General features: G+C 35.7%; 1 protein-coding gene across 10 annotated transcripts in view; it reads left to right on the forward strand.

Annotated features, from left to right (window-relative positions):
• LEKR1 (leucine, glutamate and lysine rich 1) overlaps window positions 1–26,018 on the forward strand; it is a 171,813-nt gene that overhangs the window by 50,264 nt on the left and 95,531 nt on the right. For all 10 annotated transcript variants that reach the window (XM_025436133.3, XM_025436137.3, XM_025436135.3 and 7 more), the window contains one exon: window positions 16,744–16,863. In XM_025436133.3, coding sequence (XP_025291918.1) covers window positions 16,744–16,863 — 120 coding nt within the window. The remainder of the gene's footprint in view (window positions 1–16,743; window positions 16,864–26,018) is intronic.

Raw genomic sequence — 26,018 nt, forward strand, 5'->3', positions numbered from 1 at the left:
GGATAGTAAGGGAGAAGCATAAGGTGATTGTTTCATGATATGCCACTTAAGATTAGGAGGTGTCGGTGAGGATCACCTGAGGGGCCTGGTTATTATCGCAGAGAACAGTTAGATAAGTGGTATTTGTCACCTTCTCGAACTCAACTGAGTTTGGCTCAATTTCTTAAGACAAATATATAGCTTTCTAGAAGGGACTGGGAACTAGAATTACACTTATCCATTGGCTTTATCAGGTGCTAAGGAAAACAGCCTCAGCACAGGTATAGTCTTCCACTACCACCAGCCCCCAAAATCCCTGCCACACACACACCCGCCTTGAGCCTTGAGTTTCTAAGGTTGAGGTATCTGGATAAGTAGTTAACAAGAGAAGTTCACGGCAAAGTACTAATAACTTGCCCCAACAGATAGTAGGGCTCATGTTTATACATCTAGAAGTCTAACCACTCAGTTAGACATAATTAGAGAAAACTGAATTGCAAGATTGTGGTCCTGGGTTGGCAAGAGAATATTAAAGATCTGGTGTTAGGTGGGTTTACCAATAGAAGACAGGATTATAGGAAAGCGAGATACAAGCCTATTTATTAAAGGAGGATAAGGGAATCAGCAATGAGAGTGAATGAGTGTGGAGAGATGGACAGGGTTGTTGAACTTAGGTCTGAAGTCAGAATTGGTCCTAATAAGCAAGGGAGAGGGGAGGAGAAGGGAAAAAGCATGAGGATGGGGGAGGGTTGAGCTGAGTCTCTAAGTGGGGAAATCATAAATCATATGGCATTAGCTGTGATCATGGTAAACTAAGTGTTAATTGATCTTATCAATCAACAGGAACTTGTAGAAGTTGAGCTTTATAGAAGAGACAAGATTCTGGAGAGGATAGACTGGAGAGGAGGGGGAGATTCAATGAAACAAATGTTCCTATGTCTCAGTAGCAATTTCTCAGAGCTATCTTTCTAAAATGTCCATCTGACTCCTGCTTCAAATCCTCTAGGGGCCCCATGGCACTGAGAGAAAAGTGCAAATTTCATAGCATGGTTCACATTGATCTTCAGTTTGCCTTCAATTCTTGTCACTCCATGTGAACCACTAAGAATTAACCGGAATATACCATCTTCTCTAAAACTTCTGTGCTTTGGCTAATGCCCTTCTGGAACTCCTTACTTGTTTTGACTTCCCCTGCTTCATACTGACTCTAACTCATCCTTTACCATTCAGCTTCCTTGATTGACCTCCTGGGCTCACATAAAATTCTGTACACGCCTGCTGTTACAGTACTTCACCTTTAGTGCTGGTTGATCAACCAACCAGTTTTCTGCATTAACTGAAGTTCTTTGATGAATGAATAAATGCATGACACAGATGAGACCCTGAGTGGAGAGGATTATTGCTACGATTTAGTCCAGTTTGATGGTTAGCTTGTTTGAAGTGCCTCAGGCCTACTAACAATAGCTTCCTGTTTGCAGTGAAGGAGCCATCCAAAAACTTGCAAGGATCTTCCTTAGCTGGCCTCTGTTTCTCAGTAGAGCCCTTTGTAGGTTACTGGAGCCTTGTAAGGTCAGGATATATAGGAGAATTTCTGCTATTGAGGGCTTCAGGAATTCTAATTATGCCTTTGCTGTCATGGGAGGTATTAGGTTCTATGTTTTGGAGAGTGGAGAAATCTAAAAGAAATAATGTAGTTTCTGTCTTTAAGACCCTGTGGAGGAATGACATTGGGAAGACCTTCCCTAGCTGTAATTTTTATCATGGCTCTTAAAGTCCATGGTGTGGGCTATTTAGCAAATATCTGATAGGTCAGACTCTGCTTTGTTTAACATTTTGGTAAGTTGTGAGTATAAGAAAACTCTGTTCTCATTAGCTCCCCTCATGTGTCTTTTGGATTGGCTTTACTGATCTTTAACAAGAAAAATATTAAACTTCACCAAAATGATAGGAACAGCATCTTTAGGTATGGTACTATCAGTCTTCTCCCATAGTCAAACTGTCTGGGCCTGGAGTAGAAAAACTGGTTGGAGGGTGGTTAACAACTACCCCTTCTAACTACCCTGTCCTTTATGCAAAGGATGGGGTACATTGGCCTGTCCAAGGAGTCTTCCGAGTTGAAAGCAGTGGGCCAAGGGTGAATTTAGATGGGCAGAAGTAAAAAGTCAGGAGCTGAAAACCAGTTTGATGATCAAGCAAGTTTGTAGGGATGAGTGGGAGACAACCTCTAAAATGGTGTGTATGAGAAAGAAGTCTTTGATGGAGCAGACTCCATCCTAGGTAAAGGTCCCCATAAAGTAAGCAGCTCATTTGGCCAGATAGAGCCTCTGCAAGACTCACTAGAAAAAGAAGAACCTCTATTATTGGGATTACCCGCTATTGGCTCAAATTTCTGCCTTTTGCAGATATGTTCTGATACCTTATTGGAATGAACACCACTTTAAATAAAAGTAATCACATAGAATGATGATAAAATTAATACTAAAAATAGCACATTGGTCCCCCAGGTGTGTTCCAAGGGATTCCTAAGAGGTGTCATTGAAAAAGTATCCTATGGCCAAATCTTAAGTTTGGAACATACTCCACAGCTATCTTTTGGTGATTCACTTTACATATTGGCATAGTAAAAGCCCTGTTGTTTGCAATTTTCAGTTTACTTTGAAACCATTTTTGGAGTTTACTGGGGGCTTACTATAGAACTTTGACAACGTTTAAACACAATAAAACGTTTGATATGGCAAAGAGACTGCTAAAATCAGGCAAAAATCCCTTGATTCAAACCAAAGGGAAATTGAGAAGCTGGAGCTAGGATTCCCCAAAAGGTTTAAATGAGAAAATACCTGTAATGTATCTTGCATTGGGCCTTTTGTGGTTTGTGCTGGGTCATTTGTTGCTGCTGCTGTTACTGTTTTTGTTGTTTAATGGGAAAGGATATGGCAAAAGCTTATTCTTGACAGCTGTGTGAGAGACAAGTTGCTGTCAGTAGGGTAGATGCCAGCTAATCTTTCAACTAGGGTCCACTGCAACTTTGAAGCAAACAGTCATGATTTCTCTTTGCCTTCAAGTTTTAATATCTTGGTAATTGTCAGTATAAATTCTGATTGTTCTCTATGGTTTTACCATTCTCTTTCTCTTTCGATCTCTCCCTCCGCCTCTTTTCTTTCTCTCTGTATTTTATATATATATATATATATATATATATATATATATATAATGCAAAATAAAAATAAAATTCATTTCATCTCAAGAATTCCTCAAGTGAATGGCAGGCAACCACCTTGGGTCATTTTCAAAGAAAAAATATTTGAAGTAGCAAAAGCCTCATTCAGATGGAGTTTAAAATGGCTTATAAAAACATCTAAAATCCCACTGAATTTTTGGAATTATAATTTAGAATTTAGAATGGCAAACTTAAATGCAGGTATCCCAAATAGTGACTGAAATAGGCTGAGTGTGAACTATAGTAAACTGGAAACTGTGGCTCATTAAAGAGGAGGCAGCTGGTCCACAAGATTGTTTTTGGGAGGAATGTGGGCCCATTGTTTCTGAATTATTTGATTTTTGAAAGAAAAGTAGGGAATTTGGATCTTTATGTAAAATTTCTGAAATTTTAAATAGTGGTACCCATGGAAAGTCAAGCCAAATAAGGCATGTTCAGGCACTGGTTTGCAACTTCAGAATTGGGCAAATGTAAGACTGCATGTGGCACAACCCGGACAATTCTTCATACCAGCTCAGCTCTGGGTTCTGTTTGTCCTTGAACCCTCTTCAAAGAAATTGTATAACGATTCTTACCCAACCCTATAAATGAGGTGTTCTTTGTGACCCTGATAAATATCTGCTTTAAATTAATTTGAGACCACAGTACCATTATGTGATGTTCTACAAAAGTCATGTTACATTTCCTAATGGCATTGCAATTAGAAAACTTGCAGCGTTAAGGCTATAGAATTTAAATTAGAAAGTATTTAGTCAAATACTGATAGAAAAACTGGCCAAAAAAAAAATAGGTTTGTTAACTATAAGAATATTTGAGTATTATATTTTTGTTTTATTTAACAATTTGTATTGGAGAATATTTCATAATTTTATTTCCTCAGAATATGGCAGGCAGTAAGTTCAATTTTGAACAAATATTACTACATTTATTTTCCTTATCCTCCTTGAATAGTAAAATGAAGTACATGTAATATCTTGTCAAAAAGGTTCTTTGGCATTTTTATTCTTTTTATTTTCCAAAAGCAGATGCTCAACCACTGAGCCATCCAGGTGTCCCAATTTGGGCATTTTAAAATGTCACTACAGTATTAATGAAAATCTTTGAATGATCTTTCATTTGAAAGTAACCATAACAACTTTTTTTCTTGATTGTTCAATATTTTGAGAAGAAAATAAAAACTTCACAAATCACAATTTTTTTAAAGATTTTATTTATTTATTCATGAGAGATACACAGAGAGAGAGAGAGAGAGAGAGAGAGGCAGAGACACAGGCAGAGAGAGAAGCAGGCTCCGTGCAGGGAGCCCAACGTGGGACTTGATCCTAGGTCTCCAGTATCAGGCCCTGGGCTGAAGGCGGCGCTAAACCACTGAACCACCTGGACTGCCTACAAATCACATTTTAAAAAGTATATCTTAATGGGAAAAAGAGATTTAGAAGCTGTTTCAAAAGTTATTTTTTCTCTAAGAATTTTAACAAAAGTTAAAAAAAATAATCTAGTATAGCTATTTTATTATTATAGGGTGAAAAATACATGATTTTTATTATACATGTATTTTACCTAAAGAGAAAAACATATACCTAAATGTCCCTGAGGAGCTCTTGAACAGTATGTAAGACTGTACTAAAATTGGGTTTTTAGAAATTATTATATACGTCATAACCACCAAGAGTTAAAAAACAGAGGCAAGGTCAGCTGTGCAGCCAGCCCCTTACACAGGGAAGCTGTGTGTTCCTATTTTGGAGAACAATGGCTTTTGTCCCTTTATTTAAGGTGCTAGCACTTTCACAGAGATCAACTTTTCACTAATAGCAGTCTTCAGAAAGCAAGTCATATTCCCTGTTAACATATGGAATGGTATCTAGCTTATATTTATAAAAATTTTCATAGAGAAAGGGCTGAATTACTTTGGTTATTTATAGCTTTTTTTTTTTAAAGATTTTATTTATTTATTCATGATAGTTACACAGAGAGAGACAGAGAGGCAGAGACACAAGCAGGCTCCATGCAGGGAGCCCAACGTGGGATTCGATCCCAGGTCTCCAGGATTGCGCCCCGGGCCAAAGGCAGGCGCCAAACTGCTGCGCCACCTAGGGATCCCAGTTATTTATAGTTTAAAAAAACAGTTATATATCAATCAGATTGATATCCTGATTTGTAAAAATCTAACACCATAATTTCTGTATTATTACACACCTACTATAAAATTATTTTTAGTAACTAAAATTGCATTGAATAAATCAATTGATCATTTTCTTACTGAACATTTGTATTACTCTCAGATTTTTGCTACTGTAAATTACTATGGTGCTTGGCTTTCTTCAAGGCCAAAACAAACAAAAAGGTATTCTGTAGTTAGATCTTTTTCCTCAGTTTAGATCCCAGCAGTAGAATTCCTGAGTCAAAGAACATGAATATTTTAAGCTTCTTAATCCATAGTTTCCAAATGCATTACAAAAAGAGACCATAAAAATTTTATACTCTGACAAATGATGTAGGAAAATGCTGTTTCATTGTAATTTGCCAATATTGGATTGGATATTCATTTTTGTAAATCTTTGTTACTTTATTAGGTTAAAATATTTGAATATTTAATTTAATCTTTAATCTTTATAAATTTTATAAATAAAATATTTTATAATTCATTTTATAAATCAAATATTTTAAAATATTAATATTTAACATTAATATTAATTTAATATTTAATTTAATATGAAATATTAAAATAAAATATTATTTACAATACTCATGATACAGAAGCAACCCAGGTGTCTGTTGAATAGACAGAGGGATAAAGAAGATTTGGCGTGTGTGTGTGTGTGTGTGTATGTGTTTGTGTAATGGACTATCATGCAGCCATAAAAAGAAAGATCTTGCCATTTATGACAACATGGATGGACCTAGAGGTATTATGCTAAGTGAAATCAATCATGTAGAGAAAAACACCATTTGATTTTACTTATATATGGAATCTAAAAAACAAATGAACAAAGAAACTAACAAAAACCAGACTTAAATACAGAGAACAAATGTGGTTGCCAGAGGGGAGACGAGTAGGGTGGTGGATGAAATAGATAAAGAGGATGAAGAATTATAGACTTCCAATTATAAAATCAATAACTCACAGAGATGAAATGTACAGCATAGGGAATATAGCCAATAATATTGTAGTAGTGTTGTATGTTGACAGATGGTGACTATGCTTATAGTGGTGAGCACTGAGTTATCCATATAGGATTGTTGAATCAATATGTTGTGTACTGAAACTAATAATTAACATTGCATGTTAATTATATTTCATGAAATTATATTTCACTGAAAAGAAAAGTCGAAGCCCCCAAGGAACTGAGGACAGGCAGTTTATGGCAAAAATCATAGATTTGGATGAGTGTAAGAGAATAATTTTTTTTCCTGTACTAGAAGAGATAAAGACCCTGTAAATTGAGGAAGTGAGAAAAAAGTCAGTGGACAAGAGACAGATTAGGCACTGGTTAGTGTCCCAGAAAAGGAGAGGGCTTGATAGTATCCTCAAGTTAGTCTGAAGTTCTAAAAGCAAAGGGACCTGTGCTCACTTCCCCTTGGTAACTCTGAGGGGAAACCAGACCCCATGGGGAAGTCCCAACTTCCAGACAGCACAAAGCGTATTGGTTCAAGTGGGTTCTGCTGTCAGGGAGAAACCCTACAATGAGGGATTTGTACACGTGGAAATTTACATATATATGTTATACACAGATATATAATATAATTGTTACAATTGTGATTAACAATCATAAATGTTTCAAGTTCCATTCCTCTGAATTTTGGTGGTATGCATTTTTTTTTTTTTTTTAGTTTTTTTACTCAGAATATTGCTTTTCTCCAAACTGCCTATTTATTGTCATGAGCTTATTTCGTGAAATGTCTTCTATTTTTAAGGACTAGTAGAAAGCATTGAAACTTCAAACTAACCTTAGAAGTTAATTTTAAGTTTGTCGTATGATAGACCCCGAGCCATACACTATTAGTTAAGACTCTTAATTTTAAGTGACTAAAATCTAGCTTGAACTAGCTTAGGCAAAAAGTATTTAATGGATCACAGATTTCAAGGAAAAAAATTGAATCTTGGAAGAGCCTAGGAAGCTAGGCGTCGGGATAACCGGAACAAAGGACATGACCACCCAAGGGTTTCCTCTTGTCTTTCATCTCTGCTTTTCTTTGCACACTGGCTTTATGCTCTTAAACTGCAGATTTATGTTTCTCCTTTCAGAAGGAAAAGCAGGTGCCCACAATGCGCCTAAGTTTTAGTTCTTATATCTACTGCCACCTGAGGGGGATTGCCTGCTGTTTTCTCTAGTGCAAGGGGGAAAAAATCCTAGAGAAGGGCTTGGGGGAGGTGTTTCATCCACTTAGCCAGTGGAGTTGAGTCCTAGAGCATGGAAGCTTCTGTGACAGTCATATGAATGGTTGGAGCTCAAGAGTAGAGTGGGAAAAAAGAATTCCTTGCATAAAGTATTGATGATTCCACAGAAAAGGAATCCTATTTAAGTGGACAAAACAATAGCTAACCATTACATGATAAACAGAATATGCAGGAATTTTATATGCATTTCCGTTCTTTAGAGTTAATTAAAAAAAAAAAAAAAGAATATTTATCAATGCCTGCGGTTACCAAAACTGGGACAGAACAATTAGGGAAGTAAGAATGATAAGTTCTTGCACTAAAGAATAAATAATGTAATTACTGAGAGTACCTTAAAATGATGGTAGTGATATTTAAAAGTGTTTTACATAAACTGTGATTTTATTAAGAGCATTTTAAAATGGTGGAAATTTCCGTTTTTCTCCAAATTGTCTTCTATCCCCTTACCTTCAAGGAAAATACAGTGAAACATTTTACCTGCATTTTGTGAAGATATACATCAAGCCTACAAAACAAAATTATGTGTTTGGTTATTTATTAAGTCAGGATTAAGACTTTTAACCTCTGTTTCTGTACTAGTAAAGCTTAAGAGTGTCATACTTAGTCAAAGGAAGATCTATTTAATAGACTCTCTACATATTAAAGAGGCCGGGAGATTTTTTGATTACTGAGTCAGTTTCATTGCTGGTAGTCGGTCTGTCTGAATTTTCTATTTCTTTCTGCTTCTCTTTTGAGAGGTTATATGTTTCTAGGTATTTATCCACTTAAAAATATTAATAAATAAAGAGACCAAGAGAGAAATCAAAGACTGAATAAAGCTCAAATGGGATTAGTTAAATGAAGTTAATTTAAAAAGCACTGTTGACTAATTCCAATGCAAGGTACCTTTCTCTCTCTTTGTTGGGAGAACGTGGAGAGAGAGGCAGAGGGAAGAGGAGAGGGGAGGGAACAAATATGACTGTGTGATATCAATGTCAAGACAACACCTTATTAGGCTTTTGAAACCTCTGTCCTTTAGCAAAGGTAAATATTCCTGATCCTTACCTCAATAGGGCAATCACTCTTTAGAAGGAGCCAAGCTATTAAGGAGTACATTTGTTATCAATATACTGAAAGTACGTTGATAATTTACACAATAATGACTGGGATAAAACAATTACCTCAGAAAAGGATATGTTTTAGTAACTAAGCCAGAACTTTTGTAAGAAGATATAAGTAGGTGTCATAATAATTTTGTAAATAAAAGCAATAGGAGATCACTCAAGGGGAAATTATGTGTTTGCATTTACAAATAGTTTTATTTATTTTTAAAATATTTATTTATTTATTATTTATTTATTTATTTATTTATTTATGAGAGAGAGAGAGCACGCACGCGCTCGAAGGGGTGAGGTGAGGATAGGGAGAGGGAAAGAATCTCTAGCAGACTCTGTGCTGAGCCTGGAGATTGTGGGCCTCTATCCCATATCCCTGAGATCATGACCTGAGCCAAAATCAAGAGTCAACTGACTAAGCCACCCCAGCACCCATAAATAATTTCGTTTTAAATATTGCCACTGTTCTGTGCAATTGGATGTTAGTGACATTTTTGGTCCTGGGCATTCTCTAGTTGAAATTTTTGAAGTTGCCATACTCATGATAATAGGTAAAGAAGTTTGGTTTCTGTCTCCAGAGTTTCACAAAGTGCTTAATGACTTTTCTCTGCAAAGTAAGAATTCTTTCTGGTTTTATTGAATCCTAAGTGAGTATCTACCTCCATACTTGGGCTCCTCACCCCATACTCCCTACTTTCTCGAAAGGCAATTTAATTTCCTGGATGCATTTAGTCAGTGGTTAATTCCAGAGGAGCAGTTACAGAAGCCACTTTTCGTAATTGGCAGCTATTTGCATGTCCATTTCTGAAATCCATTCCCCAACAACTCCTGAAGTACTCTCTTGTTTTGACTGCTTTGTTGCAGTCCTAATTTTTCCCTTGATAATTAGATGCCTTTGCCTCTCAGATCTCGGTAGGATATAATCCTGAAAATCCCCCACCTCGTTTCTTTAGACCTCAAGCTTCCACCTGTCATCTTAGATTGCTGCAAAACCAGTTTGAGGGAAAGACTAAAAATAAAGGAATCCTTAGATCCAGGAGCTTGGCATAAAAGAATATAGTTTACAGGTGGTAAAATCCCCAATGATGTGATTAGCTTTCTTGTGTTTTCTAAAGTTCTTGATTATAGAGTGGAGGGAAGTTAAAAGGGTGTTTTAAAGTTATTTTCCTTTAGAATATCTTCAATATAAGTAATATTAATAGATGATCCAAATGGAAATGATTAAGAGACTATATACAATTCCTTTCCCAAATTTGTTTTACAACTCTGTGATTCTCACAAAACTCATTTTAGTCAAGTCAGCTAAGGGAAAATCTGGGAAATAGATAAAGGTAATAAATGAGTTGTTCTCATGGGTACATTGGCAAGAGGTTTATAATACAAGTCATCCAACTTCCAGCACAGGACTCTCTATGCTGGAACATGCTGTTAGTGCCCACTATTTTCAGGAACACCCTCTCACTAGACAACAACGTGTCCTCACATCAACGTAGTAGTCAACTTTAATGCAGAGTTATGGCCCTTAGAGAAAATGTGTGCTTGCACAATGCATACTTTGTTACAATATTATGTGAATTGTTTATTTTATAAAATTGATATATACCGTAAGAGTGAACATTAGTGCCTTTCCAGGCATGGCATTTTAAACCATATCAGTTTGATTTGAAAGAAGTGAAGTTAACTTTCATAGTCAGAACAGCGTGAAGTCATGTGGCCTGACTTCTCAGGGAGCATTGTTGGAGGGCCTGAGATGCTATTTATATGTAACATTCATTTAGGAAATATATTAAAAGTAAACTTGGAAAGTGTCTTAATGTGTACGTTTTTTTAAATTAGAAAAAGGAAAAGGTTTTGTAAAAATACAAGCTTAGAATTCTTTTCTGAGTAAGTCTTAATAGTTGGAGTGGGCTTTAATTAAGGAATGTATATTAAATTAAGTTTTCTTATAATATTTCTGGATTTTTCCATATTCATCAGTCTTGGTATGCTTATATATACATAATAAGCTGTCTAAGGTATTTTAAAAAGGTGTTTATTTAAATTCTATTTTATTTTTATAAATTTTTATTGAAGTATAATATAGAGAAAATGCATAAATATACATGTACAGCTAAATTAAATTTCACAAAGTGAATTTTTCATGTAATCAGCACCCAGATCATGAAACAGAGCATTATATCCTTTCAGAAGCTTTCTTTACCTCTTTTACTATCACTCAAAGGAATTTACTATCTTGATTTGTAACACTGTAGATTAATTTTGCCTTTTTTACACTTTATGTAAATGGAATCATGTAGTGTATATTCTTTGTCTGGTTTCCTTCACTCAGTGTTAGGTTTGTGAAATGCATCTCTGCTGTAGTAGCTGCTGTTCAGTTTTCTATGGTATGAATATACCACAGTAGATTTATCTGCTCCACTGTGGTTTGGCATTGGGCTGTTTTTGATTGAAGGCTATTATAATCACTGGTGCCATGAGCATTCATGTGCGTGTTTTTGGTGGATATATAAGCACATTTTTGTTGGGTTTGTACTAGGTGTGGAAATTCTGGATGATGGCCTTATACATATGGCCAGGTTTATAGATCCAACTATTTATTCAAAGTAGTTGTATTAATTTACATTCCCACTAGGAGCTGTTGAAAGCTTTTATTGATCTTAAATTACAGATTTTTCTTTTTCCTCCATTATTAGTCTTGGTATTCTTTCTGTGCCAGGACATAGAGATCTATTTTATTCTTTTTTTATTTTTTGTACAGTATTGTATGGGAATGTAGGTTATTTAATGTTCCTCTGGTATTGACCAGGAAGGTTGTTCCCTTTTCTGCTATTAAAAATATTGTATGACCTCCAAAATTTAAAATGCGCCCACCTTTTTACACAATTTATACTACAGATGTTTGACATATACAATTTTTTCATTATATATGTACATGTAATTTTTCAACTTCTTATTTTGAAATAACTTGGATTTGTAGAAAGTTGCAAAAATAGCACAGTTTCCATATGCCTAGCTTCCCCTAATGTTAATACCTTACATAACTATTGTACAACTATAAAACCTGAGAAATTAACATTGGTGCTATACTATTAACTAACCTACAGACTTTATTTAATTACATCAATTTTGCACTAGCATCTTTTTTTTCCAGTCCAGGATTCAATCTAGACTCACACATTTCCTTTAGAGCTCATACTGTCTTAGTCTTCCTTGGTCTGTGACAGTTCCTTAATCTTTGCCTTTCATGACCCAAGACTTGTCAAGGGTACTTTTCAGTTATTTTGTAGAATGTGTCACAATTTGGATTATCTGATGTTTACCATAATTATATTGAGATTATTCATTTTTGGGGAACTATACCACAGAAGCAATGTGCCCTTCTCCGTGTATCATGTGGGAGTGTATATGCTGTCATTATGTCTTCTTACAGGTGATAATAACCTTGATCACTTGGTTAAGGTGGTGTTTCCCACATTCCTCCACTGTAAAATTATTATTTTTCCCTTTGCAATTAATACATACCTTGGAGTAAATACTTCCCTTATTCCTTCTACATTTATTAATTGGAATTTCTTTGTGAGGGAAGGACTGTACTATTTATTTATCTATTCAGTTACTTAATAACATCAGTGTGGAATCATTCACTTTTATTTTGTGGGTTATACTCAAATACTATAGTTATTTATTTCTAAACTGTTCCAGTTTTGGCTATTAGGTTTATTAGGAGGTTTCAGGTGACACCTGTTCCCTTTCAAATGTCCTGTCTTTCTTGAGCTCTTCCTTACTTTCTGGCACCAAAAATGTTCTAGGCTCATCTTAGATTTTCCCTCTTCCACCCTGGAATCAACCAATTCTCTAAGATACCTTGGTTTCCTTTATGAGAAAATGGTATTTAGAAACCAAGATGTGAGAATTGGATGTGCTCATTGCTACTGGGGTAGGTACCCTTGTTTCTGAGCATTGATTTTTGTCATTTATACCTTTCTCTTGGATCATGACATTCAGAATACCCATTTTATTTAATAAATGCATTTAATAAGTACATTAATGTTTGCTATATAGTGTTTCCATTATTTGTTTCTAAATAGTTTATAGTTTTTATTTTTATTTCGTCTTTGACCCATAGTTTGTTAGATGTATGTTTAAGTTTCCATGTATGTAGATTTTTTAATTGAATTTTTGTTGTAAATGTTTCATGTAATTTTACTGTAGGCAGTGAATGCACACATGTGATCTTTTTAAGAAGGTATTAAAATTTTAATTGTGGCTGGTTACATGGTCAATTTTTGTGATTATACCATGTGTCTGAAAGAATGATTATTAGATTTAACCTCCAATTATATCCATACATCAAGTTTGTTAATTATGTGACTTAAATCCTCAATATCTCTACTATTTTTCATGTCATTGTAACCATTCCATTTCTGTGAAAAATTTGTCAATACCTCCCCTTATGATTAGTAATTTGTCTCATTGGATTTTTAACATTTCTTTGTTTTGAAGCCATGTTTTGGGTATGTAAAAGTTCATGATTATTATTTTTCTTGATAGATTGGGATTTTTATCAAAACTAAAGGGTTTTTCTATTTACTGTCTTGCTAGTTATTAATATTAATATTAATGTATATCTTTTTATCATTTTTAAAGCATCTGTCTGGCATATATTTTTCTAACCTTTTATTTTCTACATTTATGTTAACTTATTTTTTTTAGATGTGATTCCTGAAAACATTTGGCTGATTTTTTTTCTCTTAGTATGCCAAGAGAAATACTTGTCAGGGTACAAAGTAAGGCTGAAAATAGGAGAATTTATTTAAAAATTTAATTTTATTTTTTTAAAAAGATTTTATTTATTTACGAGAGACATGGAGAGAGAGATAGAGAGAGGCAGAGGGAGAAGCATGTTCCATGCAGGGAGCCCGATGTGGGACTCGATCCCGGGACTCCGGGATCACGCCCTGAGCTGAAGGCAGATAGATGCTCAACCACTGAGCCACCCAGGCATCCCAATTAAAAATATTTTAAAAGTGCATTTAAGCTTTCAGAACCTCTGTACCACTCTTCCTCCCTAAAGGCTTTTTAGTACTTTGTCCTGACTCTGGCAAATGGCATAAGAACTATCAAAATAACTAGTTCCCCACATGATCTCCCCACTGTTGAAGCCCATCATTTAACAATTCCAACACATACCATGGAAGCTTAAAGACAGCATTTCAGTGCCTCATTTGTTAGGTTTTTTTAAAAGAGAAAATAGTATAATATCTATTAATGCATATTCGAAAATCACCATGTTTTTTGTCATATGTGTTTCATCTGTTCCCCTTTTCTTTGTTTGTTAAAGTAATTTAAGGAAAATCCAAGACTGCATGCTATTTTCATCCTTATTTATTTCAGTGTGATGACCATTTTCTTATATAACAGCAGTATCATTATCCCCAGATTAGCAACAGTTCCTCGTTATTTTCTAATTCCCAGTTCATAATCAAATTTCATTAATATTAAAAAAATTTTAGTTTATTTATTTGAATCTGGGTCTATACAAGGTCCACATGTCACTTTTGTTGCTTCTCTTTTATCTCAAAGAGCACCTTGCTCTTTTCTCCCTTTGTCATTATTGTGGAAATTGGACCAATTGTCCTCATTTGTAAATATGAATAGACAACAAAGGATCTCCAGACTTGTAAGGGAGGCTTCAAATATGAAAGACAAAAAGCAAAACATAGAAAAAAATTTTAACACCCAGAAGAAACAGAAGCATTATAGTAAGCTCAAGAAAACTTTCAAACACACTGTTATTGATACCAAAATTATCAAAAGTATAAGAGAAAAAATTATATCCATGAAATAAGAACAAAGGCTAGTAGAAAAGGGACCTAGTGAAGAATAAGAAAGAATTCTTGATAATTAAAGTATGATAGCAGAAATTAAAATTTTTATAGGCAGGATGGAAGATAATGAAACTAAAAATATCCAAGGTAGTAAGATGACCAAAAAATATTAAGAAAATTAGATCTCTCCAGAAGGTCCCACATCAGATAGAAACATGTTCCAGAAAGGAAAGAAAATGGAGAGGAAGGACTCATTCTCCCTAGGGTAGAATTCCTGGAACTAAAGAACGTCAGTTTCTAAAACAAATACTCATCAAGTGCCTAGCATGGAAAATGACAAAAGATTGACAGGATAATATATTGTGATGAAATCTAAAAATAGTAAGTGAAAAGAGAAAAAATTTAAAGCTTCTGAGCCAAGACAGGGGGAGAATGGGGAGAACATACCCTGTGTTGTACAAAGAAGTAGGAATTAGAGCAGCTTTGGACTTTGCAGAAATAGCACTGGAAGTTAAGAAACAGGAACAGTGCCCTAATTTTTGAATGAAGAATATTTTTTTTCATCTGTGATCCTATATTCAGCTAAACTGTCCAGTCTGAGATACAATAAAGACATTTTCAGATGTTCATGTTCTCAGATTTACCTCCCATTCACAAAAAGCTCCTGGAAGATCAATTCCACCAAAAGGAGTGCACCAAGAAGGAAGAAGACTTTAGAGCCAGGATAGAAGAAAGCTGAGGATATAATTTCATATCCCTGAAATGATATGAAAAGGAAGACCCAGGGTGACAGTTGTATAGTCAATCGAGAGAATACTCAGACTGGAGCCGGGGAATAGAGAGCTCTGGAAAGGATGTTTCCTGGGAAAGAAGTGATATGGAAGAGTTTTCCGCTGTGTGTGAAGGTGTTGAGAAAGAAGAATTACACCTCTGTCAGATTTGGAAGATATATCAGTGATAGGCACACAGAAAACTAAGAGAAGGAGGTTTTGTTTGTTTGTTTGTTTTTAAATCCAGGGACAGCAAAAAGTTGTACAAGAAATGTGATCTTATCATAACATGTGGCTCACTAGTGAAAAATAATATAAATACTGAATTAAAAGATTGATTTAACTAAAGAGCAAGACAGGGAAGGCAGTGTGTTTGTATGCGTGTATAAGAGTCTGGGTATGTGTAGGAGGGTCAGTTCTTATTAGGATTGTGATAGAGGCTGCTAGCTACCTACCCTAACATCATTCTCCCTTCTTCCTTAGTAATAGAACTATGGATACATCTGGGAGCTCATCTTTCCGGTTAAAGACTACATTTCCCAGCTTTACTTGGAGTAGTGTCTAAGTTCCGCAGGAGTAGTTAGTGATACTTCCAAGAAGTCTCCTTAAGAGAGACAGAGTGAGCTATTATTTTCTTCTCACTGCTAGTCTGGAATGGGAAAAGAGTTGCTGGGGTTTCTGCCATTATCACGGTCAATGAAAATAAAGGGTATGGAACAAAGGTGGTAGACCAGAAAGTTGGAAGGATCCTGGGGCCCTGATGAATCTATAAAGCTATTATATCAGCATTGGATTGGCTAACAGTACATTTGTTTTTATATAATATGATATACTTGTATATATTTAAGTTGTCATATTTGGGACTCAGATGCAGCAGAATCAGATATTAACTGATTTGTGATTTACTAGGTAATATCTGAACTGAAATATTAAGGAATAACGATGTAAGCCTATGATTTTGTTATATAGAAGTAAAAACTAGAGGAATCAGGAGAAAAGTTGAAAGTTGTTTTGGGCAGTGGGATTTGAGGTAAAGGCAAATGATTACTATTTTCTTTAACTCAGTAATATGTGACATTTGCAATTATATATATGTATTTAATAAAAATTAAGTTGATAAAATTGATTTATTGATGTTTAGTTGCATTTTAATTAATAATTCAAGTGGCAATACTTCATTATAAAAATTTGAACAGTACAGAAGATGCAGAGTAAAAGTTACGTCTCTCTACAGTGTTCTTTGCCTTTCCTCTGCCCATCACTTCCACTCTCCTTCTCAGGGATAATAGTGTTTGATATGTGCCTCTCCATGCTTTTTCTGTATATTCACTTACCATATATAAAGATACATAATTTCTTAATATTTACGTTTATTAAAAGTATATTTAAATTTTAATAAAGTTTCCTGGAAGGAATATTTAAACTTGTAATGGATGTTGTTTGTTTATATTTTTAGGATTCAAGATGTAAACATGCAGTTAAAAAGTCAACAAAATGAATTTCAGAGGGTCCAGAAAGAACTGAGTCATTTGCGATATGAATTAAAAATTAAGCAGAGACAATCACAAGTATTCAGGTAAGATTATCTTTAAAGAATTGAAAATTGTAAAGATTTAAAAAATACATTTAAGAGTAACTTTATAAACATTCAAACATATTTTAGTAATATAGTTTCTATATTCAGTGTGATGCAGAAAAGGGAAACAACTTCACTTTTTTAAAAAAATCATTATCTCAACCAAATGGTTTTAGCAATAGTATTTAAATCAGGCAAACACCTTGCTTTTATTTGCAGTACATTTAGAATGAAAGCATAGTAACCAATTCATTTTTCCCTTGACCAGTATTTCTTGGTGAATTTGATTCCCTGCCTGGTAGTCCAGTGATACAAAAGTAATAGAATAGGGTAGCTTTCTTTTAAAGATTTATTTATTTATTTGAAAGAGAGAGAGAGAGAGAGAGAGAGAGAGAGCGCATGCCTGAGTGGGGAAGGGACAGAAGAAGAGAATCTTCAAGCAGACTCCTGGCTGAGTGTGGAGCTGACATGAACCTTGTTTTCCCAACCCATGAAGTCATGACCTGAGCCGAAACCAAGAGTTGGACACTTGAATGAATGAACCACCCAGGTGCTCCTGGAATAGGTTAACTTTCCAAATGATAGTAATGGACCTACTAAATTTAGAAATCTCCAACATAAATAAGGTTAATTCTGCTTTTATATAATCTTTGGAGGGTTTATAATACTTAAAGGTAAAACCCAATGTTCTAAAGAAACTAGGAAATTCATTTTCTTTTATAAAATTGAAATGGAATATATTGAGGATGTCAGAAACAATGATTCTTTTCAAAATTGAGTAATGTAGCTCTTAGAAAAGGAAAATAAGTTAAATGAACCTTACAAATAGACACAGTTTCTGGGTGACTTAATATGTTGAATGAATTTTTTGAATGTTAGATTTCTTTCTTTCTTTCTTTCTTTCTTTCTTTCTTTCTTTCTTTCTTTCTTTCTTCTTTCTTTCTTTCTTTCTTTCTTTCTTTCTTTCTTTCTTTCTTTCAATTTACTAGCTGTCAGAAATATTGTTTTGTTAAAAATACTACTTGGGATAAGGATTTTTTAGTATACTATCTGGTGATCATCTCCTGGCCAAGTACCTTTCATAAATGCTTTGTACATAACTGATGCTCAATAAATAATTTTTGGATAAAAGAGTCTACTCATAGATGATCATTTTTGTCATCAGAAATCTCTGCCCTGTCCTAGAAATCTGGTATTGAACTAGTGAAAGGGAAAATTGCACCTCTTATTTTATTTATTTTATATATTTTTAATTTTTAAAAATTAAAAATATTTTTATTAATGTTTTTGAGTAGAGACACACAATGTTACATTAGTTTCAGGTGTATGGCAGACTGTTTGACAAGTTTATATCATGCTGTGCTCACCACGAGTGTAGCTCCCAGCTGTCACCATACAACACTATTACAGTATCATTAACTATACTCCTTATGCAGCGCCTTCTCTTTTCATGACTTAGTCATCGCATAACTGAAAGCCTATGTCCCCACTTCCCTTCACCCATTTTATCTGTCCTTCATCCCCCTCCCCTCTGGCAATCATCAGGGTGTTCTTTGTATTTCTTTTTTTTTTTTTTTTAAGATTGTATTTATTTATTCATGAGAGACACAGAGAGAGAGGCAGAGACACAGGCAGAGGGAGAAGCAGGCTCCACGCTGGGAGCCCGATGGGGGACTCGATCCCAGGTCTCCAGGATCAGGCCCTGGGCTGAAGGCGGTGCTAAACCGCTGAGCCACCTGGGCTGCCTCGTGTTCTTTGTATTTCTAAGTCAGATTCTACTTTTTGTTTATTTATTCATCTGGGTTTTTTTTTCCACATGCAAGTGAAATCATATGGTATTTGTCTTTCTTAGTCTGATGTATTTCACTTAGCATAATGCCCTCTAGGACCATCCATGTCGTTGCAAATGACATGATCTCATCCTTAGCTTCCATATCTTGGCTATTGTAAATAATGCTGCAGTAAACATAGGGATGCATGTATCTTTTGAATTGGTGTTCTTTTTCTTTAGGTAAATACCCAATTGTGGAATTATTGGATCATATGATATTTCTATTTTAATTTTTTGAGGAACCTCCATAATGTTTTCCACAGTGGCTGCACCAATTTGTATTCCCGCCAACAGTGCATGAGAGTTTCTTTTTTCTCTATATCCTTGCCAACACTTGTTTTTTCCTACCTTTTTGATATTAGTCATTCTAACAGGTCTAGGGTCGTATCTCATTGTAGTTTTAATTTGCATTTACCTGATAATTAGTGATGCTGAGCATCTTTTCGTGTTTCTTGGCCATCTCTGTGTCTTCTCTGTCTATTCAAGTCCCTTTGCCCATTTTTAATGAGATTGTGTGTGTATGTGTGTATGTATGTTGGGTTATATAAGTCCTTTATGATGTTGGATGTTAACCCCTTATTGAATATATCATTTGCAAGTATCTTCTCTCATTCAGTAGGTTCTTTTTGTTTTGTTTTGTATTGCTTTAAAGATTTTATTTATTCATGAGAGACAGTGAGGCAGAGACAGGCAGGGGGAGAAGCAGGCTCCTCACCGGGAGCCCAATGCGGGACTCCGTCCCAGAACTCTGGGTTCATGCCCTGAGCCAAGGACAGATGCTCAACCACTGAGCCACCCAGGCATCCCTTTATTTTTGTTTTATTGATGGTTCCCTTCACTGTGCAGAGCTTTTTATTTTGATGTAGTCCCAATAGTTTATTTTTGCTTTTGTTTCCCTTGCCTAGGAGACCTGTCTAGAAAAATGTTGCTATGGCTGATGTCAGAGAAATTACTGCCTGTGCTCTCTCCTAGGATTTTTATGGCTTCAGGTCTCATTTTTAGGTCTTTAATCCATTTTGAGTTTATTTTTGTGTGTGGTATTAAAAAGTGTTCCAGTTTCATTCTTCTACATGTAACTGTCCAGTTTTTTCCTCTTCTGTTTATTGAAGAGCTATCTCTCTCCTCCCACCCTGTTGCATATTCTTGCCTTCTTTGTCATGGGTTAATTGACCAAATAATTGTGGGTTTACTTCTGTGCTTTCTGTTCTGTTGCAGTTATCTATGTATCTGTTTTTGTACCAGTACTATACTATTTTGATTACTCTAGCTTTGTAGTATATCTTGAAATCTGGATTTATGATACCTCCAGCTTTTTTTTTTCCTTAATATTGATTTGGCTATTTGAGACTTTTTGATGGCTCAATGCAAATTACACATTTCTCACTTTAAATGGAAAGCTGGAAGTGGTTAAGCTTAGTGAGGAAGGCATGTCAAAAACCAAGATAGGCGTAAGTATCCAAATAATGAAAAGAGCCCAAATATCCATCAAATGATGAATAGGTAAACAAGATGTGGTGTGCATATATGTATACACATAAGAGTGTATACACGAGTGAACACACACACACACACACACACACACGTATACACAATAGAATATTACTCAGCCATGAAAAAGAATGAAATCTTGCCATTTGTAATGACATGGTGGAAACTAGAGTGTATTATGCTAAGTGAAATAAGTCAGTCACAGAAAGACAACTACTGTATGACTTCACTCACATGTGGAATTAAGAAACAAAAGAGATGAACATAGGGAAAAGAAAAAAGAGAAAGGGAAGCAAATCATAAGAGATTTTTAACTATAGAGAATGAACTGAAGGTTGACGGAGGCAGGTGGGTGGGGGATGGGCTAAATGGGTGATGATTATTAAGGAGGGCACTAATTATGATGCACAGTGGGTATTATATGTAAGTGATGAATCATCTAAAACCAATTTTACCGCATGTATTAACTAACTAGAACTTAATTAAAAACTTGAAGTCAGGAAACAAAAAAAAAGCCAAGATATGCCAAAAGCTAGACCTCTTGTGCCAAACAGTTAGTGTAGTTGTGGATGCAAAAAAAAAGAGTTCTTGAAGGATATTAAATGGACACATGAGTTTTCATATCCAATGAATACATGAGTGATAGGAAAGCAAAACAGCCTTATTGCTGATATGGAGATGGTTTTAGTGGTTTGGGAAGAATATCAAACCAGCCACAATAGTCCCTTAACCCAAAGCCTAATCTGGAATAAGGCCCCTACTCTTCACTTCTATCTATGAAGGCTGAGAAAGGGAAGATGTGGAAGAAAAGTTTGAAGCTAGCAGAGTTTCGTTCATGAGGCTTAAGGAAAGAAGCCGTCTCCATAGCAAAGGTGCAAGATGAAGTAGCAGGTGCTGATGTCGAAGCTACACAGCAAGTTTGCAGAAGATGTAGTTAAGCAAAGTAATGAAGGTGGCTACACTAAACAGCAGATTTTCAGTGTAGACAAAACAGCCTTCTATTGGGAAAAGATGCCACCTAGGACTTTCTTAGCTAGACAGGAGAAGTCAATGCCTGTTTTTAAAGCTTCAAAGGACAGGCTGGCTCCCTTGTGAGGGGCTAATGCAGCTGGCGACTTTAAGTTGAAGCCAATGTTCATTTATGATTTTTGAAAATTCGAGAACCCTTAAGAATTATGCTGTTTTATGTGCTTCCTGTGCTCTAGGAACAGAACAACAAAGCCTGGATGATAGCAAATCTGCTTACAATATGATTTACTAAATATTTTATGCCTATTGTTGATGCTTACTGCTCAGAAAAAAATTTTCCTTTCAAAATATGACTGTTCATTCACAGTGCACCTGGTCATCCAAGAGGTGTAGTGGAGATGTACAATTAGATTAATGTTTTCATGCCATCCATTCTGCAGCCCCTGGGTCAAGGAGTGACTTTGACTTTCAAGCCTTATTATTTAAGGAATACATTTTGTAAGGTTATAGCTACCATTGATAATGATTACTCTGATGGACTTGGGCAATGTAAGCTGAAAACTTTCTGCGAAAGATTTACCATTCTAGATCCTGTTAAGAACATTTGTGAATCAAAAAAAAAAAAAAAAAGAACATTTGTGAATCATGGGAAGAGGTCAGAATATCGACATGAACAGAAGTTTGCACGAAGGTGATTCCAAGCTTCATGGATGATTTTGCGGAGTCCTGGACTTCAGTGGAGGAAGTAACTAGTGTAGTGAGAATAACGAGAGAACTGGAATTAGGATGTACAATGGAATATCACTCAGCCATTAGAAATGACAAATACCCACCATTTGCTTCAACGTGGATGGAACTGGAGGGTATTCTGCTGAGTGAAGTAACTCAATCAGAGAAAGACAAACATTATATGTTCTCATTCATTTGGGGACTATAAATAATAGTGAAAGGGAATATAAGGGAAGGGAGAAGAAATGTGTGGGAAATATCAGAAAGGGAGACAGAACATAAAGATTCGTAACTCTGGGAAACGAACTAGGGGTGGTGGAAGGGGAGGAGGGTGGGGGGTGGGGGTGAATGGGTGACGGGCACTGAGGGGGCACTTGACGGGATGAGCACTGGGTGTTATTCTGTATGTTGGCAAATTGAACACCAATAAAAATAAACTTATTATTAAAAAAAGGAATAGAATCTAAAGATATAGCGAGAGAACTGGAATTAGAAATAGAACCTAAAAAAAAAAAAAAAAAAAAAAGAAATAGAACCTAAAGATATGACTGAATTGCTGCAATTTCATGATAAAACTTTAACGGATGAGGAGTTGCTTCATATGGATGAGCAAAGAAACTGGTTTCCTGGAATGGAATCTACTCCTGGTGAAGATGCTAAGAAGATTGTTGTAATGACATAAAAGATTTAGAAAATTACATAAACTTAGTTGATAAAGTGGTGGGCAGGGTTTGAGAGGATTGACTCAAATTTTGAAAGAAATTCTGTGGGTAAAATGCTATCAAACAGCATTGCATGCTACAGAGGAGTCATTTGTGAAAAAGCAAGTCAATTGGCATGGCAAACTTCATTACAGTCTTATATTTTAAGTCCTCTTTAGCATGTTAAAGTCCTTTTGGAAACCTCCCTTTTTCCTTACCTCCCCTAGTTCCCAAGTATATACTCAGCTACTCCTCACAATCCCATTGCAGCAGCTCTTTAGGCCTTCAGATCCTGTGTCTGTGCTTTAATAAAAATCACTTTTTTTGCACCAAAAAAAAAAAAAAAAGGATTGTCAAATCATCCCAACCTTTAGCAACCATCATCCTGATCAGTCAGCAGCCATCAACGTAGAGGCAACACTCTCCACCAGCAAAAAGGTTGTGACTCATTGAAAATGCATATGATAGCAGTTCTTTTTTTTTTTTTTTTTAAAGATTTTATTTATTTATTCATGATAGACACAGAGAGAGAGAGAGGCAGAGACACAGGCAGAGGGAGAAGCAGGCTCCATGCACCGGGAGCCTGACGTGGGATTCGATCCTGGGTCTCCAGGATCGTGCCCTGGGCCAAAGGCAGGCGCCAAACCGCTGCGCCACCCAGGGATCCCATGATAGCAGTTCTTAGCAATAAAGTATTTTTAATTAATATATATACATTTTTAAGACATGATACTTTTGCACATTTAATAGACTACAATATAGTATAAACATAACTTCTATAGATATACTGAGAAACCAAACAAGTTTGACTCATTTCATTGTGAAATTTACTTTATTGTGGTGGTCTGGAACCAAACCTGCAATGTCTCCAAGTTATGCCTGTACAAGTCTCACACTCCTTTTGTAAATTCTTTTCTTTCTTTTTTTTTCCATTTGTTTTTATTGGAGTTTGATTTGCCAACGTACAGTATCACACCCAGTGCTCATCCCATCATGTGCCCCCCTCTGTGCCCATCACCCAGTCACCCCAACCCGTGCCCACCTCCCCTTCCGCAACCCTTTGTTCGTTTCCCAGAGTTAGGAGTCTCTGATGGTTTGTCTCCCTCTCTAATTTTTCCCACTCAGTTTCCCTCCTTTCCCTTAAAGTCCCTTTTAATATTTCTTATATTCCCCGTATGAATGAAACCATATGTTTGTCCTTCTCCAATTGACTTACTTCACACAGCATAATCCCCTCCAGGTTCATCCACGTTGAAGCAAATGGCCAGTATTCGTCTCTTCTAATGGCTGAGTAATATTCCATTGTATATAGAGATCACATCTTCTTTATCCATTCATCTTTTGAAGGACATCGTGGCTCCTTCCACAGTTTGGCTATTGTGGACACTGCTGCTGTGAACATTGGGGTGCAGATGTCTTGGTCTTTCACTGCATTTGTATCTTTGGGGTAAATATGTAAATTATTTCTAAATATTTTATTCTTTTTAATGTTATTATGAATAGGGTTATTTTAACATTATTTTTGCAATTGGTTATTGTTGGTATACAGACATAAAGCTGATTTTTGCATGTAGATCATGTATCCAGTGGCCTGTGAACTTGATGAACCTGTTCGTTCTAGTATTTGAGGGTGTGTGTGGATTCTTTAGGACTTTCTACGTGGAGGATGTTTCTTCCTAGAGGAGTTTACCAATATTCCAACTCCTTTTACCGCTACTCATTTAGATGTAATTACCCTTACAACTGTCAGTCTTCATACTAACAGATTGTTAAATACCAGGGCTTCAGTTTCCCCAATACTATTCTAAGTCCTCACTATTCTGCTTGGACTACTCATCTCTCAGCAGCTATGTGTCTTCCTTCATATTTTGCAAAAAAAAAAAAAAAAACAATTAACATTATAAACACAGACATCATTTACTGTGAATGGAATGACACGTAAATTTCAGACCTCTTCACTCAGGAGCCCCTTCCAAGGTTCTCAGAGGGCCTCTCACAAAAGTAAGATGGCCTAAAGGTAATTGGTTAAAATTCTTTCTTTTTCCATTCTGATTTTTCTCTTTCTCAAACTTTTTTTTTTTTAATTTTTATTTATTTATGATAGTCATACACACACACAGAGAGAGAGAGAGAGGCAGAGACACAGGCAGAGGGAGAAGCAGGCTCCATGCACCGGGAGCCCGACGTGGGATTCGATCCCGGGTCTCCAGGATCGCGCCCTGGGCCAAAGGCAGGCGCCAAACCGCTGCGCCACCCAGGGATCCCTCTTTCTCAAACTTCTGATGTTGATACGCACTTGGAGTCGTCACAAGCATTTGGGGAATCTGAAAAAGGGAAATTGAGTTGGGAAGACAGTATTAAACCTGCCATTTGGAAACATTTTAGAATGCTTCAATAATATAAGCTAGACATCACATACTAAAAATTTTGATGTGTATGAATTTTTTTAAATTAATGGAATAAAAACAAGAAAGATGAATTTAAGCATAGAAATTATTCTGGCAAAAAAAATTGTAACTTTTGGGATGCCTGGGTGGCTCAGCGGTTAAATGTCTGCCTTCCGGCTCAGGGCGTGATCCTGGAGTCCTGGGATTGGGTCCAACATTGGGCTCCCTGCATGGAGTCTGCTTCTCCCTCTGCCTGTGTCTCTGCCTCTCTCTCTCTCTGTGTCTCTCATGAATAAATAAATAAAATCTTTAAAAAATGTAACTTTTTTGCAGATTATATTACAGGTGAATTCATTAAAAGAAAGATACATTTTCAACAAAAACTCTTGGATTGGGGCACCTAGGTAGCTCAGTGGTTGAGCATCTGCCTTTGGCTTGGGTCATGATCCTGGAGTTTTGGGATCGAGTCCTGCATCAGGCTCCCTGCATGGAGCCTGCTTCTCCCTCTGCTTGTATCTCTGTCTCTCTCTCTGGGTCTCTCATGAATAAATAAATAAAATTTTTAAAACAAAACAAAACAAAAATCTCTTGGATTATTTCATAATCCATTCAATGAAGTGGAGTCAGTTATTCAAATACATTGAAGAAAGATTTAAGTGTCTTGCCAATTTACAAAAGATTTAAGTGTCTTGCCAATTTCACTGACTACAACATAAAAATCATACGACTTCAAGGACATCTAAGATAAATTGGTTTATGAGTTTCATCATTTCAAAGACAATTTAAGCCTAGTCATTTTCTAAAAACACTTGAAATGCTCCTAATCCTATGATCATATAAAAAATTGATAAGCTTTTTTCCAAATTACATGGTATATAATATTTACACAGTATTATCAATAATAAGCCATAAACCTGAAAGAATCTTTTGAAACTACCAGTAATAAAAAAAACTAATGGCCATGCTAGATGAAAAGTTATATAATTTTTATATTCTCTCCCCATAAAGTATTATATAAAAATGGTTCTCATATGAACAAGTGGTTATAGA

This window comes from Canis lupus, chromosome 23, assembly GCF_003254725.2.
Source record: "Canis lupus dingo isolate Sandy chromosome 23, ASM325472v2, whole genome shotgun sequence".
Taxonomy (NCBI): domain Eukaryota; kingdom Metazoa; phylum Chordata; class Mammalia; order Carnivora; family Canidae; genus Canis; species Canis lupus.